Here is a 20,384-nt window from a genome sequence, read left to right as displayed (position 1 = left end):
AATCTGCCCCTCATTCAAATCTATCAGGTAAACAGCAACACCTTTACACACACATACACATACACAGATTTACTTCCGATCCACAGAACTTAGTCTTTGCAACTTAGGTTGCAATACTGTCTATGGCTCCCCAAAGTCTCAAAGCATTTGGTTCAGGGCTGAGAAGATGGCTCTGTACATTACATGGTTGCTGTGCCCGCATGCAGACCCGAGTTAGGATCTCTAGCATCCACATAGAAGTTGGGCATTAAAGTGTCCATCTACTAACCCAGTACTGGAGTTGGGTGATGGGAGGTTGGCAGATCTGGGGAGCATGCTGGCCATTGTCTAGCTTAAATGCCAAGCTCCAGATTCAGTGAGCAGTGACTATCTCAAAATATAAAGTAGAGGGTGGTTGAGGAAAACACTCAATTTTGATGTCAGAGTTTCACACATGCACACATAGGTGAGTGTACCCATACATGTGTGCAGGCACTCACACAAGCCTCAGACTCACAAACACACACTTCCATCAAATACTTGTTCCCTAAGACACCTCATCCATGAAAACAATGAACAAGAAGCCAACAGCACAGCTCATACCACCATAAGCATTTTTCTAGACCTCATGACAGAGGGAGACTTGACATGTCACCCTAAACCCAGGCCACATGCTTCCCCTGTTCTCACAAAGAACTGTCATGGCTGACTTTCTATATGCTCTACCCTTCTCTTATCCTGAAGGATTTCTAGACTCAAAGACTGCCTTCCTCCCTGAGGACCATACAAACCAACCCAACCAGTTCCTGCTTTAGCATCCTCGAAGGTCAGTTTGTTCACAGTTCAAGAAGGTATTCAAATATTAGAACTTTTTGGCAGACCCATCAGAATCATCAACAACACTGGCCACAAAAAAAACTCCAAAGTTAGTCCAACACCAGACCCAATAATGTCCACTGTGACCACTGATAATATCTCAAAGAAACATAAAACATATCCAGTGTCTGCATATACATCATTCCCATTTGTGAGCTACTTTGAGCTTGATCTCTTTTGTACCCACAGCATCACAACATTCATGGCATTCTCATAAGAAACACACCCTTCTATGATCAAGGTGAACTGGGAGTATCCACATTTGGCACCTTATCTGAAAAGAAAGGGTTCACATATAGATGTTAGAGCTGCATGGTTTGAAAACTTCTCGGGAACTTGAAATGATCCGTGGAACTTAAAACACCATGATGCAGATGTGCCAAACCTGTGGCTAAGGATAGCTACGGATATAGACCAATAGAATACCGTGAGCTCACTTAAAATGATGTGAGATTTTTTTCGGAGGAGGGGCGTATGTGATTGTTTTCTTGTTGCTCAACTGTGTGGGTCTTGAGTGTGAACTTGGTATGCAGCAATGCTGAATTGTGATGTCAGAGGTTGTTCTCACCTTACTCTAGGACTTTCGTTTCGAACCAAATCTGGAGAAATAAAAGTGGGTTTGAAGAAGATTGCCTTGAATGCTCAAAGCTCCTGGAAACAAACCCCAAAGCTTGCTTACCTCCTCCAGGGCCCATAGGGAATCCACCACTGGCTTGATCTTCTTCTGGTTGTACAGCCCAATGAGCTTCTCTACCACCCCTCGGATGAGGCCTGAGCGGCCCTGCTTGAAGAGCAGATTGAGGAGCGAAAATCCTGCAATGACTTTGTTTTCTTCGTACAGCTTGATGGGGTTCACTTTCTCCACTTGCCACCACTGCAGTGAGAGAAGGTGCTAGGTTACAACATTGCAAGATGGGGGTTACATCACCTATGCCATGAGGACATCATCTACCCCAGGGAAGCAAAGTTTGAAACTGGGTAGAGTTGAGTGGACCAGCGAGCAGTCTTGGTGATCTATCTTTTAAGCATCTATTTCTGAAACCACTGCAGTTGGTAAATGGAATATCCTAGAGAGAAGTACTGTGAAAGGGATCTAGCTTGGAGGGAGGAAAGGAGGGAAGAAGGGAAGAAGCGAGGGAGGGAAGAAGAGAGAGAGAGAGAGAGAGAGAGAGAGAGAGAGAGAGAGAGAGAGAGAAAACACTTGAACCAGCCAATTCTGAATGCTAACATGATACTATGAAGGGATGCTAAAATACTGTCTACCCTGGGAATGTAGCTCAGTTGGGACAATATTTGCTTAGTACACACAAAATTCTGGTTTCGAATCCCAGAATCACTTAGAAGGAGCAGGTAGAGGTGCATGCTTGTCATCCCAGTATTTAGGAGGTACATGCAGGAGGATCAGAAGTCCAAGGTTATCTTCAACTAAATAATGAGTTTTATAACAGCCTGGGCTACAACAGAACCTGTCTTAACACACTCAGGCACACCAATATACAGACACACACAGACATACAGATATGCGCATGCACACACATACATATTATAAGACTCATATCTTATGACTTACATACAAATAAGAACACCCCCATTCCCCCCCCCCAACCAGTTCAAATTCTGAAATTCTTCTTATCCCTATTCATTTGGGTAAGGTTCCTCAGTCTATTTGAGGCTAGTGTGTGATTAAGACCACTGACTCCAGAGTTGATCCTAGATGTATATACCCCACTCCTCATTCTTCTCTGAACTTTGTCCTTCTCAGCTGACTTGAGCAAAGGGATACACTGGTGTCTTCCAGGAGGGTACAGGGTAAAGCCTTTGGCTCTGGAATGGTTGTGGGGATCATGAAAGAGTGTTAACACCGAGACACTTACAGAATGATAAACTATTGAGTGCATGGGGTGAGTGACCACTCTGAGTGCAAGAGCTCCCCTCTCCCCTTTAATACGGTGAGTTTGGGTAGATAATGACAAGAATAGGGGCAGGCAGGTAGAAAGGAAGGGCAAGTTAAGAAGACAGAATTGCATGGGGTGATAAAGCTAGGAGGTTGTGACCACATAAATGGCTGTCACGTAGGTTCAGCCTCTGATACATGACAAGAAGTCTGTGGTCAAAAGAACAGCTAGCTCTTCTTAAGCTGCCCCACTCCTAGCTCTATTAAATGTGCTTCACTGAAGAATTCCAACCTAAGAGTTCAAAACCATGGGTCCCATGATTAGGCCTGACACCTGCACATGGGGAAGACCTCAGTGCATGTCTGTGTCAGGCATGCCAGACGCTGCGGCAGTTACTGCTCAGCTGTGACTAAGAGCTCTAGAGATGGCTCAGTTGGTAGAGGTGCTTGCCACAGGACCTAAAAACCTGAGTTGGATCCTTGGGACATGCACGGTGAAAGCAGAGAACTGACTCATGCAAGTTGTCCTCTGACTTCTTCACGCATGCCATGTGTACATACATGCACACACATGTACACACACACACACACACAAATGTCCTCAACAATCTTTTTTTTTTTTTTTTTTAATTTCTAGAGTTGAGTGTCATTTGATAGGTGTGCAACTCTAGGCAACCTATCTAATGTCTGTTCAACTTCCTCACCATACCTTGGGGAGAAGGAGGTTGTTGTGCAATGTAAATGTGCTCATATAAGATATATGCCACTGCAACAGGGTGTATATACCGCACACACCATATGCACAAGCCAACTTAATTGTCATCTTAGCCGTGTTTTAGATTTACTGAGCACGAGCTGGGAATTCGGAGTCGCTTTGCTCTCTAAGTGTTAACTTCATCTGGAAGAACCATCCTTAGAGTGGCCCAAGAGTGAATGGCCAGTCTGATAAAGCACAACGTATTCATTCTGCTGGAATCTGAAGATGGGAGATAATTAAGATAGCAGAGTTAGAACTCGCTATAGGATTCTAAATGCGCCTTTCTTGATTGCAGAGAATTTTCTTCCTGGAGCAAAGCCATCATTGCACTTCTCAGAAAGCCGTCTCTTCAATTTACTTCCAACCAATCAGCCTGCACAAGCCGGGCCTCTGATAGGGAATGGCCTTTATTCATGACCTTCAGCTCCAGAGCATAATGCTACTCACTGGGGGAAGAGAGTCTGAGCTCCTATCCAGGCTGTGTTGTTATAAATACCTTTCCCGAGCTCGGGCACACTGTAATTATTTCATTAGCACTGTGTGTTGAGATTGGGCATTAAGGGTGAGAAAAGGGGAAAACACTTCTTACACTTAGTTGTATATAATTTGGGACCAGCATGAGTCCACAGAGAAGTCTTCCAGCGTCGTGAAAATTGTATCCACAGCAACAAAGCAGCCAAGAGTGGTACAGAGCCTGTCTTCAGGGACAGATGATAGATAGCATCCGTCACAAGGCTCTACCCTTTCTCCTATGAGCCCTGGTATTCAAATGATTCTTGACCTACACTTTTATTAAAATCCCTTATGCAAAAAAAAATGCAAAGAGTAGTCCTTTAAATTTTGTTTTCATGCATAGAGGGAATATTGCCATTCCCTGATCCAACAGCTGTTTGAGGGTGAATTTTGAGCAGTCAGTGTTGGCATAAAGAACATATAAATACTCCTGGCACATTTAATACTTACTGTTAACTTGACAGCCTCAAAAATCATCTTTGAGACAAATTTCTAGGCATTTATGTGTATGTGTGTGTGTGTGTGTGTGTGTGTGTGTGTATGTATGTATGTATATGTGTGTGGGGGGGGTTATTTCTAGATTGGGTTAATTGAGATGGGAAAACTATCTAAATATGACCAATACAGCTCCATCATGATATACAGAAAAAAAAAAATTCTAATGTCCTTTCTCTGGCCCTCTGGCCACCTTATTCACAATGCCTTTACTCTATCCTGCCCTCTATTCCAGAATCCTGTTCTATTCCCCTTCGAGGTTGGCTAGGCATTCACAATTAGGCTATTAACACTTTCCTTTATTGCTGGGTCTGTCTGCTTAATAGAGTGTAGAGTCACAAGGGTTCTGCACGCCCCCGTCTCATCCACTGTGAGACCTTGGATGTCTTCAAACGCTACCCACAGTAGATGCTCAGAAAATGCCTGTGTAGTGATGCTTATTGTCAAAGAATATGGTCCTCTGAGCAAAACAGCTGTTATACGCATCAGAGTGCCCGTGCCTGTGTATGAGTAGGCCTGTTGACTGGTGACACCCTCGGAGAAGGAGAGGGTAAAGGGGGGTCATTGGACCCTCACCTGAGATTTCAGATGCTCCTTCCAGACACTTGTAAAACAATTCTGCCCTAGTTGCATGTGGCTTAGCAGTCTCAGGAGGTACTAGAAGAACTCAAGCTGGGGAAGCATAAAGGAAGGGGTTCCTTGTATCTGGCTATGAAGATGCCATCACCCACACTGGGTATGGACTTCCCAGTGCAGTTAGTCGCTTTAGGATCACCTACACTCCTGCCAGTAACTCCTTACCCACCCTCCATGGGTAAGGGCAACAATCTCAGTGGTGAACTCATACTTTGCTTTATGGTCAGGACCTAATGAGGAGGGGGATGTTGTTTACATCTCCCCAGGGAAGAAATGCTCACAACACTTTGATATGGTGCATTGGCTGCACCAGAGATGAAGAGCACAGGAACAGAAGCCGACCCTAGTGAGAAACAGTAGTTCCTTGCTCTAGTAGGTAGAGGGAAAAAATTAAAGTACAACCCCAAATTAGCTTAATTCTAACACACAGAGATATCTCTGCATGGGAATATCTATGTGAGCAGGTGCAGTGAGGGAGAGTGCTCCTGAACTGCAGACAAAGTAATCACATACTCTGAGATTATAGCCTATTCCCATTTTCAACACAATAGGATGGGGACAAAGAAATCTACTGTGCTCCCAGAAACCCTGCCAGAAAATGGTCAGAAAAAAGACTGTCTATTCCAGGGAGCAACCACAGTGCAGTAACTCTAAGTTCACTTTTGACAGATGGTTGAACCAATTTCTACCAAAATAAAAAGGAAACTTTCCAAGGTTTCATGGACAAGTTCTGGTCCTGCCTGCCTTCATGCAGTTAGCAGGGAATGAACAGGGATTTATTGGAAATGCATGATGCAGATGACAGACCAGCAACTGACCAATGTCTTAATTTTTTAGACAGGGTTTCTCTGTGTATCCCTGATTGTCCTGGAACTCCATCTATAGACCTGGCTGGCCTTGAACTCAGAGATCTGCCTGCTTCTGCCTTCCAAGTGCTGGGATTAAAGGCATGCGCCACCACCCATCTACCAATGCCTTTAGATGGAATTCACAACATGCAAATCAGTGTTAACTACCAGCCAGTAGACAGGCACAGATACTTACTGACTTTGCAAAACTAAAGAAACTCTTGGTCTCTCCAGTTACCATGTTGGAAGAACCTGCAAATGAAAGATTCCCAAGTCAAGTAATTGTTTGTGAAAATCAAGATATCTTATTATGCAAGAAGAGGGGCAGTTGTTTCATTTTTGTACAAAAGCTTAAAAGCAACACATTTTGTCTTGGAAAAAGTAAAGGTGCTGGGGTGGGGCACAAAGTAGAACATTTGGTTAAGTATCATCAACTCTTAGAGGAAGGGATGTTTCTCTCCGTGGCTGTTTCATTCCTTTGGAAAACCATGCATGTATCAAAAGGTGATTAGCCCAGTGCTTTAATAATATAAAACATATTCATTCTGTCTACTGAAAAAAAAGTGAACTTCTTCAGGAAGGTTCCGTATAGATCCAAATTTGATATCCTAGCAAGTGAGAGGTTTAGGACTCTGACATGGGCCGGGTCTTGAGGGGTGGGAGGAAAACACAGATAGACAGGAGGAAGGAGATCCCGAGACGGTAGAGGAGAGAACCTAAGTTCAGAGGTCCAGGGAATGGGAGATGATTTGTCATTTCCAAAGGGGTCCAGGCAGAGGTTAAAAAAAATAAAATCAAACCTAAAACTTTAGATCAAAGGAATATTGGGAACTGAATGTTGACAGTGGGGCTGGGATGGTAGTAGAGTTGGGCATGGCAAGCTGAGATGCTCAGGGAGAAATGGCCCCCTTTTGGGGTGCTCAGTTTGGAAGGAGTGCGATGAATAGAGAATATCCCACTACTCTGCCCCGTTCCATAGACTTCCTGCTTGCCACCATGTGCTTGGAAGTGTTAGTTTTTCTTAGTGAACAGTCATGGACTTTAAAAAACAAAATTGCATATTCTAAAATTGTTCATTCGGTCCGGGATAAACTATCACCCAATCAGTAAACCATTCCTTTATCTTTGATGGGGTGATGACTCCCTGGGATCATAGCACCAGGCTTCCATTACATTGTAACCAAGTGATCGATGTATAATTGATCAATGTATCCAACCAACTTGGATAATTGTGAGACAATCAAGTTGAAGGTCACCCAAATGTCATCATGCAGCTGAAGCAAAAATACAACTCTTGGCTAATGAGAAGGAAGGATGAATAAATTATCTATCTGCCCATTAGTCATGCACACTGTCCTTAAAATAGTACTGGCCCTGGTAGGTTCCCATCAATAATATTAACCAATTATTTGCTTTTTAGGAAATACGTGGTCAGGATAGAAATGACCGGAACACATCTGCAGAGAAATGTTGCCCACCTGCTTAATGAGCTCAGTTCTTTGCAATAATGATCTGACGATGATTAAGATATTTATAACTCTCAAATATCTCATTTATAAAAAGAAGTAACTTCTTTCTCTTCTTTCTGAAATCAAAACCAAGGCTCAATTTCTATTGCAAGGACCTGGCACACAGGTTTTAGGAATCTCAAACATCAGATACTGAATATTCTGCTTTGGAAGATGGCCTCTGGCTTTATATACGCCTGTCAGAGTTTGTGGATACTGGTGTTTAAATGTGTGTGTGTGTGTGTGTGTGTGTGTGTGTGTGTGTGTAAAGATCAGGTGCTAGTTTAATTTTGCTATAGAAAAATTGTTTCTAATTTTCATAACTTTCCCGAATACTCAAGAGCATAGTAGATGTGGATTGAAATGATGGCTTACACTTGCATTCCTGTTACTCAAGAGGCTGGGGCAGTGGTATTATAAACTCAAGGCCATCACAGAGTATACAGTGAGACCATGACTCAAACAAAACAAAACAAAACAAAACAAAACAAAACAAAACATTTAAAAAATGATGGCACGGGGGATAGGGCAATAGACAAACAAGTTAGTTTTATAACTTATGACAATAATATCAACATAATGAATGTACTAAAAAGCTAAACTATCCCATGTTTGCCCGGTTTGTTCCCAGTATATTAACGTCTTTCACCCTGCAGAGTGTGGTAAGCACCGTGGGGGTACTTTCTGCTCTGGTTGATCTTGCCCTGTGATGCACACACTCACCATATAAAATGTAGGTCCCCAGAGGTTTGAGGAGACTGAGCCCCTTGCCAGTGTTGTCCCCACACAGGCAATCCAAAACGATGTCCACACCTTCAGCTGAGATCCTGCACAGCAAGAGACAAAGCAAAGTGATGTATCCTGCCAGGAACCAAACTCTTGCACTTTTCCTTCCCACGTCACATCATCTGACTTCCAGAACACAAAGAGTGAGCAGCCCAGGACTACCCTCCTCACTACTGACATCACTGACTACTGACTACTGACTACTCACTCACTGCAGATGCTTCCTCATACATCCTCCATAAGCTGAAAATATCTCAAGTTGAATTGTGTTGAAGTCATCTAACCAAATACCTGGTGTAGCCCAGAATTGCAGTACACTGTAGCATGCCAATGGTTTAATCTCATGATGATGTGGCTACCTTGGCACTGTCCCCTCCCTCTGACATTACAGGAGAATTTCTATGACATATTGGTAGCTCAGGAAGAGGTCAAACCCAACATCTGAAGTAGGATGCCTATGAATATTAACAGCTTAAAAAAATAAGTCTTCCATTGAATCACTGTGAGTCAGGTACTGTCTATAGAAGCATTTCACAATGTGGGAGGCAGAAAAATACCTCTCCCAGGGACTGTTCTGGGGTACAATATTGAAGAGGACACTAGAGGCAGAAGGTCTGAGATCGTCTATCTAGCTCAGAGGTTCTCAGCCTCCCTATGCTGTGACCCTTTACTCTAGTTCCTCATGTTGCGGTGATCCCACATCCCAACTATAGTTGATTTCACTGCTACTTCATCATTGTAATTTTGCTACTGTTATGAGTTGTAATGTAAATATTTTTGGAGATAGAGGTTTGCCAAAGGGATCACGACCCACACAATGAAGACTGCTCATTCAAATTCTCCAAGCCTTAGCTCTCTCCTTTGTCAAGCAGAGTTAATGCTTCTTTGTGGGGGAAATGCAGCGAGGAAAGAAACAAGATACTTGGTTCAGGCTTCCCAACATGCTAGTCAATCTCTCAGCCAGCAATCATTTGTGGGCAAGGCGCTATCCAAGGTACTGAAGAGAGTCAGAAAACCAGCAATTCCTAGTTTATGGGGCTGCTGGTCTGGCCTGTAGATTTCCATATAGTTTTTCCATACACTTTTAGGTTCCCCTCCCAATTCCTCTATCCCCATGCCTGCTTCAGTTTCCCAGAATTCCCCATCTTTTTTTTTTAATATCACTTATATTATGCTATCCTTTCTCCTTTAACTCCTTTCTACATGGCTAGATTCTCCAGATGGTCCAAGTTAAGCACATCATCTTAAGATTTCATGCTAGGCTCCACCCATGGGAGGGTGTGGCATTTGTCCTTCAGTGCCTGTGTCACTGCGCTCAATCTATTTTGTTTCCGATTTTACTACTTCTGCATTTCATAATTCCGTTGTTCAAAACCAGATAAAGACACACATACAAAGGAAATCATGAACTAATCCTCCCAGTGAACATGGTTACGAGTTTCACAATAAAATGCTTGCAAACAAATCCATGAACACATCAAAGAGAACCTGCACCATGACCAAGGTGGCATTATCCCAGAAATGCAGGAATACATGTAAATAAATAGTGTAACTCATCACAGAAATAGTCTAAGGATCAGCTCGGTAGATGTGGAAATGTCTTTGACAAAATCCAACTTAAAAACTCTAGAGATTAGTGATGAAGGAAATGTTTTAATGTAACAAAGGCTACCTATAACAACTCTATTGCCAATCACATGGTAAATAGAGAAAAACTCAAAGCATTCTAACTACAACCAGGACTAAGCTAATGGTATTTACTGCTCTCACCCTATGTTAGCATAGTGCTTGTAGATTTAACAAGAGCAATAAGACAAGAGAAGGTGATAAAAGGGATAGAAATAGGAAAGGAAGGAGTCAAAGTATCCTTACTTGCAGATGATATGATATGATATGATATGATATGATATGATATGATGATATACGTAGGGGATCCTAAAGACTCTACCAGAAAACTCTTAGACATTTTAAACACTTGCAGCAAAGTGACAGAGAATAAAGTCAATATTTAAAAATCAGAGGCCTTTCTATATACTAATGATGACCATACTGAGAAAGAAATTGGGGACACAATCCCGTTCAAAACAGCCTCCAAAATAACTTGGAGCAAATGTAGCCAAAGAAATGAAGGGCCTCTACAATGAAAAGCTTAAAATGCTAAGGGAAGAAATGGAGAAAGACACTATACGATTGAAAGGCCATCTATGCTCATGGAACAGAAGTATCAACACCGTGAAAATGGCCATCCTATCAAAAGCAACCCACAAATTCAGTGCAATCTCCATTAACATCTCAATTGTATTTTTCACAGAAATAGTAAAAAACAAAACAGTCTTAAAGTCTACATGGGAGTGCAAGAACCCATGGACATCAGAAGATATCCTCAGTAAAAGAGAACTGTGCTGGGGGTATTACAACACCTGGTCATAGGATTTCACGGAGCCATGGTAATAAAAAACAGCTCAGTACTAGCATGGACACAGACACACGGATTGTGTCTTCCCTAGGCCAGCCATTAACCCAATAAAGATATATTCAGAATGAATAGGAATACTAGCAGTCACGAGAGTGGAGACTGGATGCCCTTAACCTTTCTAGGAGTGTGCTCTACTCATATTCATGAACATTTACTATGCCCCAGGCTGAGGAAGGTCAAGTCAATCCCACTTGTGCCTCATCCCACTCTTGTGACTCCAGAACCACTATTATCATGGTGAAGAAAGAAAACAGGGATTAGTCAGCTCAAGGGGCTTACCCCCCGGGTGTCCCTTCAGAGAGCAGGAGGGACGATTAGAGTTTGATCTGACACATCCAAAAACCAGGTAGGGTTTCCAGAGGCAGAATAGGGGTTTTCAGGATAAGCTGTGGCCAGCTCTAGAGTGATGACCATTGTCACCTCTAGTCTTCCTGCAGGAAATAAGCCAAGCCAGGACCGAGTCCTCTGACCTCCATGCTAGAAAGAGATCACAGGCCTCCTCTGTATTCAGGTACCTGCTTTCCCCCACAACTCTCGCTGGGCTGTTCTGAAGTTTGTGGAGGGTCAAAGAAGCCAAATATTTCCTTCTGGATTCCATTGTATCCTTTTGGAAGTCAAGATTGATGTGGGTGTTATAGGGAGGAGAAAAGCGGAATAGAGACAAATGACATCTCTGGGGGTCTAGCTAGGGTACTGGTGCTTAGTCATTCCTGCTCAACTGTTTAAGCAGGTATGGCATACTCTGTGCCCTGGAGATGGCGTAGCTACTGCCACATTCACACCAGAGCAGGAAACCGCACAAGATTGGGTCCACTAACCTTCCTTGCCTTGTAGAAGGAAGAGGGCTCATCAGCGCGTTCTGCCTGAGATTCTAGCTGTTCCTTTACTCCTGTGACATTGTCTTGGGTGTGCTACAGTATTTAGGAGACTGCATAGTGACTGAGGTGGGAACTAGAGAGATTCAAATTTCGTAAATTGTCACCCGCACTGGGGTGGGCTTTTCGGTAGTGTTGCTGCACAAGTGAGTTACTCATACTTTTTGGAAGTAATGGCTCAACTAAATCTCTGGAAGTAACCCCCAAAACCTCTTGGTTCACCAAAGCAGACATGGATAGGATTTGCTCCTTTGGTTTGTGTCCTATCTGTGATTGAGAGCCTGCCTATATATTGTTCCTTTTCGGGGTGGAGGCATTCCTTCAGGGAAGAGTTTTAAATTTAAAGAGTACTGCCCTTTCACCCTATCATTAGGGTGAAACAAATGGATACAATTGAATGGAACCTACTCAAACTAAATTGGGTTCAGGCCTAGAGAAAATGTTCTAGGTCTGGAGCTAAGGATGTAACTTGGTAGAGAACTTGAAGAACACAAAGCCCCGGGTTTGAGTTTCATCACCACACACAACAGATGTGATGGTACATGCCTTTAGTTCCATCAGCTGGGAGGTGGAAGCAGGAGGATCAGAAGAAGTTCAAGGCCATCTATGACTATGTAGAGAGCTTGCAGACAGTCATGGCTCACATGAGACACCATTTTACACACACAAAAAGTATGAAGTCCAAAAGTGTCTTTAGGATGAACCTGGCCACTGTCATGCTCACATTAAAAGCATCCCTGAGTATCCATTTTTTTTTTCTTTCATGAGAGCATCAGGACCATTGCCACCAGAACCAGTCAGCTCTAAGAGGCAAAAGGCCCACCCACATTTCTGATCTCCCCATTTCTAGAGGTGTCCCACTGCCTGTGTATACATAATTTCCCAGCAGCAGAAGTGGGCCGAGGGACAAGGCAGTGGTTCCTCTGTCTTATTCTGTTGCTGTCACAAGTCTCTGTGGATTTAAGATACCAGCAAACCCAACTCAGGGATTCTCTGGATGAGCTCAGAAGTAAGATACTTTGGAATTTTTTACCTAACCATCACAGTTCATTCTTCTTTTGTTTCCACCCCTGGTCTCTCTGTAATGAGTGCTGTCTCTTTGCTTTCTACCCACATGGAAAAGGGAGGGATTTCTCTGAGTAGGGTGAGGCTCCCTGAGAGCCATTACGGGTATAGAATGCCTTTGACCCTGCCGGGAAGGGCATTTTTTTTTTTTTCTGTTTCCTTGGCTCTTGGCTGAGATCTCTTTTATTTCTAGATTTCCTTGTGATCTGAGAACTTGCCTGTGTCATAATTTCCATATGCTTGTTGCATAGTAGGCTTCTCACAGAATGGTTAGCCATAGTAGGCTTATACCAGAGGTCTAAGCATAGCTCCTAGCACCCAGTGTTGAGCATAGTGACTGGGAAACAGCTTCTAGAGAGTTCCACAGTGCCTGGAACATTGTAGGCTTCTTTCAGGGTGCTGAACACAGTACTGAGGTTTTTCCACAGGGTACTCGGCACAATGCTTAGTGTAGACACCTCCTAGGTGCTAGGCATATTGACATGCACACAGTAGGATTTTCAGTGGGATGTCTAGCACATAATAGGCTTATTTAAGAGCACCTGGAATCATAGGCTTCCCGCATGGCACAGAGCACAGGACTGATACACACTCGGCTTCTCACAGGATGCTTAGTGCTCTGTGCAGAGAAAACTTCTCATAGTGTTTGATGGGATGCTTAGTACCCAGTAGTTTTTACATATGAGTACATCTGGCACACAGTAGGTTTTTCACAGGGTACTGAGAACAATAGTTGGTTCACGCAGAGCAAACCTCTCTTGGAGTGGACTAGCCACATAGCCTGGTGCACATTAGGTTTCTTATAATTGCTGGGCATGATGCCCAACATATAGTCGGCTTCTTACAAGGTGCCAGGCATGGTATGTGGTAAACAGCAAAATAGCTCCTTATATAGGCTTCAATCAGAGTGCTAATCATAAGAGTGGATGCACTGTAGACTTCTCAGGAAATGTTCATTGCTGGAGCGGTTCATGTGCACTCAATAATATTCTTTCCAGAAGTCACCTTTGGACCTGCCTCCCTATTCTCTCCCAGCAATTTGATTCTTAATAATTACCACCAGCACCTACCATGCGCCAGGCACTGTACTAGGTACTGAGCTGGCCAAAGGCAAGAGGACAATCCACTTTTTCTGAGCTCACATTTCATGGCTTCAGCCTTAACCTGCATTTGCAGAGTTCAAGTCCTATGGCCAAGCAGCAGACTGCTCCAGTGGGAGCTGGGATCTTTCCTCTGAATCTGGTTTCCCTCATCTGGCTTCACCTCAGCTTTGCTCTCCAGCCCCTAGAGCCTGTCATGCAGCAGGGGACTGCAATCCAGGCCCACTCCCTGCCATCCCTGGAGGCTTCGCAGTCAGGTTAAAGAACGTCCCCACAGCTCCTGAGCCCACAGCAGCTGTGTTTCCTTTCCTCCTGTGTTTTTCTCCAGTCAGTGGTCACCATGTGTACCTGCTGGTTTGTCTGTGAACTTGACACAGGTTGGAGTTATCACAGAGAAAGGAGCCTCCTTTGAGGAAATGCCTCCATGAGATCCAGCTGTAAGGCATTTTCTCAATTAGTGATCACAGGTGGGAGGGCCCATTGTGGGTGGTGCCATCATCCCTGGACTGGTAGTCCTGGGTTCCATAAGAAAGCAAACTGAGCAAGCCAGGGGAAGCAAGCCAGTAAATAGCATCACTCCATGGCCTCTGCATCAGCTCCTGCTTCCTGACCTGCTCGAGTTCCAGTCCTGACTTCCTTTGGTAATGAACAGCAATGTGAAAGTGTAAGCTGAATAAATCCCTTCCTCCCCAACTGGCTTCCTGGTCATGATGTTTGTGCAGGAATAGAAATCCTGGCTAAGACACCGTGTCTATTTCCTTTTCTATTTTCCTCCTGTGTGCACACACATGGATGAAGGCCAATAGGTTAACCTGAGGCATCATTCCTCAGACTGTCCACTTTGTTTTGTGAGACGGGAGCTCCTCGCTGGCCAGGAGTTTGCCGAACAGGCCACACTGCCTGGCTAATGCACTCCAGGGATTCTGTTTTCATCTTCCCAGCATTGGCATTACACGCATGCGCCGTCATGCCCAGCTTTTTAATGTGTGTGCTGGGGTCAAACTCAGATGTTCTTGTTCATGCAGCGAAGCACTTTATGAACTGAGCTGACCCCCTAATTTCTATTCTATTCTTTTCTTTTCTTTTTTTTTTTGACTTGGTCCATTCCTGGCCCTTGAGTCGCAGACTCATCTCACATAATAGCTCTTAACTGCTTTGAATCAGCAAAGGATTCTAGATTTTCAATGTAATCCAATTTTAACTCCATCTAAGGGCTTTTAAAGAGCTTCATTCATGTAGCTAAGAAAGTTATGTTTAGAATTTCTATATTTTGGGGTTGGAGAGATGGTTTGGCGGGTGAAGGTGCCAATCATCGAGACTGACAACTTGAGTTTGAGTCCTGAGATTCACACAGTGGGAGGAGAGAAATGACTTCCATGTTATCCTCTTATTTCCATGTGTAGATCACGCCACACAGCCCTCCAACCAACCAACCAACCAACTAATTAATAATACATTTAATAAATTTTGATTTTTCATGTGCAATAATTACATGTATTTACAGGTCACATGCACACACACACTATAAGAAGCAGACAGATTTGAGTAATTAGCATATCCACTGTCACAATTGTTAATCATTATAAAGTTGCTTAATTGGGAGCTGATTGTTCACAGCCCTGCCTGAGTGATGTCCAGAGACGGCTCACACTGTCACGACTTGGAAGGTATGGCAGGTAGCAGCTAACTACATCTATTAAGTACCACTGCACAGGATGACCTCCAACCACAGAATGACTTCAAGGGTACCCAGTGGTGGGTCTGACATGCCCTGATCGAGCCTGTTTCTGCCATCTCAGCATCTCCCACAGCCATAGACTTCAAGTGGGATGGCTTGGTTCCCTAACTAAAGCGCAGGGGTTGGGGGTATGGGAAGTCACCCCTACTGCCTTTGGGAGAGTGACCATAAAGGGTAGAGGGTTTAACCTATGGAAGCAGGCCATGCAGGGCAAGTCCCAGTGTGTGTAGATATGTAAAAGGTATTCATACATTCTATACCTTGCCTCTTCCCTGAAAAATAAGGATAGTGTCCACATCATCAAATTTGCAAGGACCTGAAAGCAAGCTCCCATGTGTGCTTTCGGCTTTCAGTCAGATGTTGTTCCTATGTGCCACCTTAATGGTCTGCATGTCTCTACTAAGAGCTGACGTAATCACTTATTACATTAACTGTGACTACTAGTTTGGAAATTTCAGGACACAAGGATATGTGTGCCTTGCTCACCATTGTGTTTGCACACCATATTTGTAGGCATCAATAATAAAAAATAATACATGACTGTGCGAATATAAGGTCTTAAACGATATTGTGCACCATTTCCACCAAATGTTTGATTTTTAAAGGCACCGTTAGGCAGCCTTATTGAGCTAAAATTGATGGTAATAAAAAGAATGCATTTAAAAATGTGAAGTTCACAGTCCAATAAGTAATGGCAGTTCACGCCACGGAAACCAACTCAAGGTCATGGACACATCCTTTTGGCTCAAATATTTCCTCAGGTCATCTTGCAAAAACCATAAAGAACTGGAGAAAAACGGAGGCCACAGATTTGGAGGGTAAATCAGGCTCAAGCTTCCATCTTCTCATCTATGAAGTGGGATGCCTTTTGCACTTATAAAAAGACACTTGTGAAATGATCATCTAACTGAAAAGAGGATGTCTGAGCATGGCTGCCTTTGTCTGCCTCACCCTGTCCCAGCTGTCCTAAGGTTTGTTCCCACATCTCCTCCTGAGGTATTATGTACCCTTCCAGGGTGGCAGGGGGATATCTGTGCATGGGGCTCAGGTTTCCAACTGCTCGACCCATTTTCTTCTGCTTTTACACACACACAGCTAAGAAAACCAATGCAAAGTTGAAATCTAGATCAGGGTTGTTCCCCCCGCACCCCCTTTAGGCTCAGGAGATGGCTCAGCTGTCAAAGTTCATGCCTCACGAGTACGAGGAGAAGTGTTAGGTTCTCAGAATCACAGAGCCTGTCTCTGCCTCCCAAGTTCTAAGAGTAAAGATGTACACCACCATGCCTGACTTTATATTAGTTTTTGACACTGGGTCTCTCAGTAAACCTTGAAGAATACCTGGCCAGACTGGCTAGCCATCAGGCCCCAGGGCTCCTCCTGTCTCTACCCACCTAGTGTTGGGATTATAGTTATATGCCACTGTGCCTGGGTCTGGGGATTGAACTCAGAGCCCTCATGCTTGTATAACAAGCATGCTAATGACTGGGGTATATCCTTATCCAACAATTCTGAAGCTTTTACTCACCTAAACATCTCCTTTCTAAAAATACTCTACTCTAAAAACATATTTTAAAAAATCTAGTCTAAATTTCTGCTTGAACAGCCAGCTTTGTCCCTCTTCATCTTAATTTGTGATTTGTAAAAAAAAAAAAAAAAGTTTCCTTTTCATGGTGCTGGCTGGGTGACTAATTATCTCTAAGAGTTACAATTTAGTGTTAGACTATGAAAAGAGAAAAATAACTGATTCTGGCCACCACTGATTCCTCCAGCAGCTCTCAGTTACAAATGCAGAGACCGAGTTAACCCTGGGCAGCAGCCAAGTGAAACACACACACACACACCATCTACAGACATGCTATCACCTGGGCTCTCCATGCGATTCCCTTATAGGCACACATGACCATAATCATTAGCTTCTGGATCGCAGGCACACCATCATTAGATTATATAGTCAGATCACCCTGGCCTTACATGCTGTTGAGTTTTGCTATTTTCTTGACCTTTGAACCTTTGAACCTTTGGACCCATTGTTCGGTGTGCAGGTAGGTACCTCTATCTCTAAAACATTCTCTTCCAGGTTTCCCTCTTCCTATAGGTAACCATGGCTCAGGCTCAACTCTTCAGAAAGTCACCCCTTCTACAGTGAAAGCATGGATTCCCAAGCCAGAAGGCCTTGTATGAATACCACTGTTCACCATTCCATGAAGGCCAGGTCTACCTGCTTATATTATTAGGTGACAGTTTTCAGTTTGTTCCCAGTAAAGTGTGCCCAAAGACCCGAACATTAGCATCAAATTTGGGCAGCATATGCTTATCTATCCCAGCACTGACCAATAAAAGCCTCCCACACATGGCCTATTGCTATTTTCCCATCTTTTAGGTAGAACCAAAAGATCAGAAGACTCAGGAAGATGTTGAGACCAAAATATAAAGAGCCTGGGTTTCAGAATCTTCGTACAGTTGAGCATCTACTTTGAGATTTTTATGTGAATGAACGGGAATTAAGTTTGCATGTGTCAAGACAGGGTAGTGGCAGGAACCAGGTCACTAGCACATTAATTCTGCAAGTTGTAGGACTGGCTTCTTCCTTGGGGATGATAACAGGGAGGTTGAGAGTACTTGATGAGTTGACATGTATGAAGAAGCATCAGGCTAAGAGCTAACACTATGACTTCAATATACGTTTACGACCGCCACCGTCACCAGTCATCTTTTAAAGATTTATTTTTATCTCATGTATATGAATGCTTTATCCAAATGTATGTATCTGCAGCACATGGGTGTGGTGCTTAAGGAAGACAGATGTGAGCATCAGATACCCTGGACCTGGAGTTACAGACAGTTGTGAATGTCCATGAGGTGCTAGACACTGATCTTCTGCAAGAACAGCAATGTTCCCAATCACCCTCTCTCCAGCTCCACTGTTATCCATCTTTTCAATGAATACGAATCATCTTCAAGAGAAGATCAGAGGGCCAGCCCGGCGCTCTCAACAGCCACCCCCTTACCTCTTTACTTCCTGCACGTAGTCTGCATTTCTGTCAAAGAGGTGGGTCACAGAGTCTTTGATGGCTTCATGCTTGAAAGTAGAGGCTGTTCCAAAGACGGTCACATTGGGGACGGTAGAACACAGCTGAGCCACAGCTTGACCCTGGCAATGACACACAAGTAATCACATCACCCTTGAACACACCACAATTCTGAGAGAAGTATTACATACCTGGGTCAAGAACACGGCATAAAATGTAACACTTATAGACAACAGTAAATCTTATCTATCTAATAGTCAGTCTTGCTGGGCAGAAAGTAGAATTTCTCAACTTCAGTATAGTTGACCTATTTTTAAAGCTTGGATTTATGTTTGTTTGTTTGTTTGTTTGTTTGTTTTTTTCAGTTAAGGGTGTATGATATTTATCAGTATCCTTGGTCTCTAGCTTCTTGAGGTAATGAACATCTTCAGATCATCAGTTGTCTCGGCTGGCAACAACTTGTGTGTGGGAAAAGCCAGTAGGCGTCAGAGAACCCCAGCTCTAAACTCTTATTTAACCATGGTGAGCTAAATCTCAGCAGTAAGGCTACCTGCTCCACAGCAATCTTGGAGAATGCCTGAGTTTGGCTCTAAGAAGCAGATTCTGAACCAACACTTGAATGTAAATGTTTTCTTTGTAAGTTAATCTTAGGCACTAACAGGATTAAGATCCAAACAGGGAGTCAGCAACATAGCACATCCTGTGAGTGCATGGCTTGCCAAACCAAGGGACTGAGTTTAATCCCCAGAATTTATATTCAGAAAAGGAGGGGGGGGGTGGCAAAGAAAAGAAAGAAAAGCAAAAAGCTGGCCATGGTGGAGTGTGCTTGTAACCTTAGTGCTGGGGAGGCAGGGACAGGTGAATACACGGGGCTTGCTGGACAGCCATCCCAGCCAACTGGACATGTTCCAGGCCAGTGAGAGACACTTTTACAAAAGAAATGTGGACAGCAAACTGAGGAACAACATGCAAGATGGTTCTCAGGACCTTCCACAAAGAACACATATGTGCACATGAGCCTATCCACACACGTAAGTATAAATACACACACATTCTCCCTTACATATAAAAAGACCCAAAAGAAAACCAGATTTAACCCAGATTTTAACCCAGTAGCTCAGAGTTTAACAGTATATAGCACTGGAGAGAAACGAAATTCCCCAAAGAAAGAGCTGACCGTGCATGTGTCATCAAATTAATATCTGCCATGGACACCCAGAGCTCAGTCTCTCTGACACCTCCATCATCAAGAGTCCACCAAACCCATTTCCACCTAGTACTGACGTAGAACTGCTTCTGTGGGAGTAATTGTTGACGTATCTGGTGTGTCCTCCATGGCTAGACTGAAAAGCACACAGCAAGCCACAGGCAGCATGTTGCGTGTGGAGCAGATATGGCTGGCTGACAGTGTCCCACAGGGGAGGGGTTAAATGAGGTATTATACCCGGGACAAAAATGTGATTTTTACTCGATTCTCAATCTTAATCATCTATCCCTTTTGGAGACTTATTAGATCCAGGGCTAAAGATGGCCAGGCAAATAAAAAGGTCAACATGTGGTTTAAATGGTAAATGGTCTAGGGGGGTATTACAAACACAGTTAAGAGGTGGGTGGTTTGTGTTTTCTCTACCAATACGGTCAACATTAAGACACTGAACAAAATTATGTGAGCATGCGCATATCAAAACTTTCTGGTAAAACCCAATTTACTGGATATATATATATATATATATATATATATATATATGCACTGCCATTGTTTTCCAGCATCCCATTTACCATTGGAAGGAGGGAGATTTTTCTACCAGT

The 20,384-nt window shown here is 43.5% G+C and overlaps 1 protein-coding gene across 1 annotated transcript in view; it reads right to left on the bottom strand.

Annotated features, from left to right (window-relative positions):
* The window catches only part of Vat1l (vesicle amine transport 1 like), a 163,845-nt gene that overhangs the window by 75,337 nt on the left and 68,124 nt on the right, over positions 1 to 20,384 (bottom strand). The window contains exons 4-7 of the mRNA XM_021220394.2: positions 18,555 to 18,697; positions 8,230 to 8,333; positions 6,195 to 6,250; positions 1,535 to 1,729 (exon numbers count right to left, since the gene is read on the bottom strand). Coding sequence (XP_021076053.1) covers positions 1,535 to 1,729; positions 6,195 to 6,250; positions 8,230 to 8,333; positions 18,555 to 18,697 — 498 coding nt within the window. The remainder of the gene's footprint in view (positions 1 to 1,534; positions 1,730 to 6,194; positions 6,251 to 8,229; positions 8,334 to 18,554; positions 18,698 to 20,384) is intronic.

This window comes from Mus pahari, chromosome 20 (genome assembly GCF_900095145.1).
Source record: "Mus pahari chromosome 20, PAHARI_EIJ_v1.1, whole genome shotgun sequence".
NCBI classification, from domain to species: Eukaryota; Metazoa; Chordata; class Mammalia; order Rodentia; family Muridae; genus Mus; species Mus pahari.
Note: the sequence above shows the minus strand (reverse complement) of the source record. Positions and strands in the feature narration are given on the sequence as shown.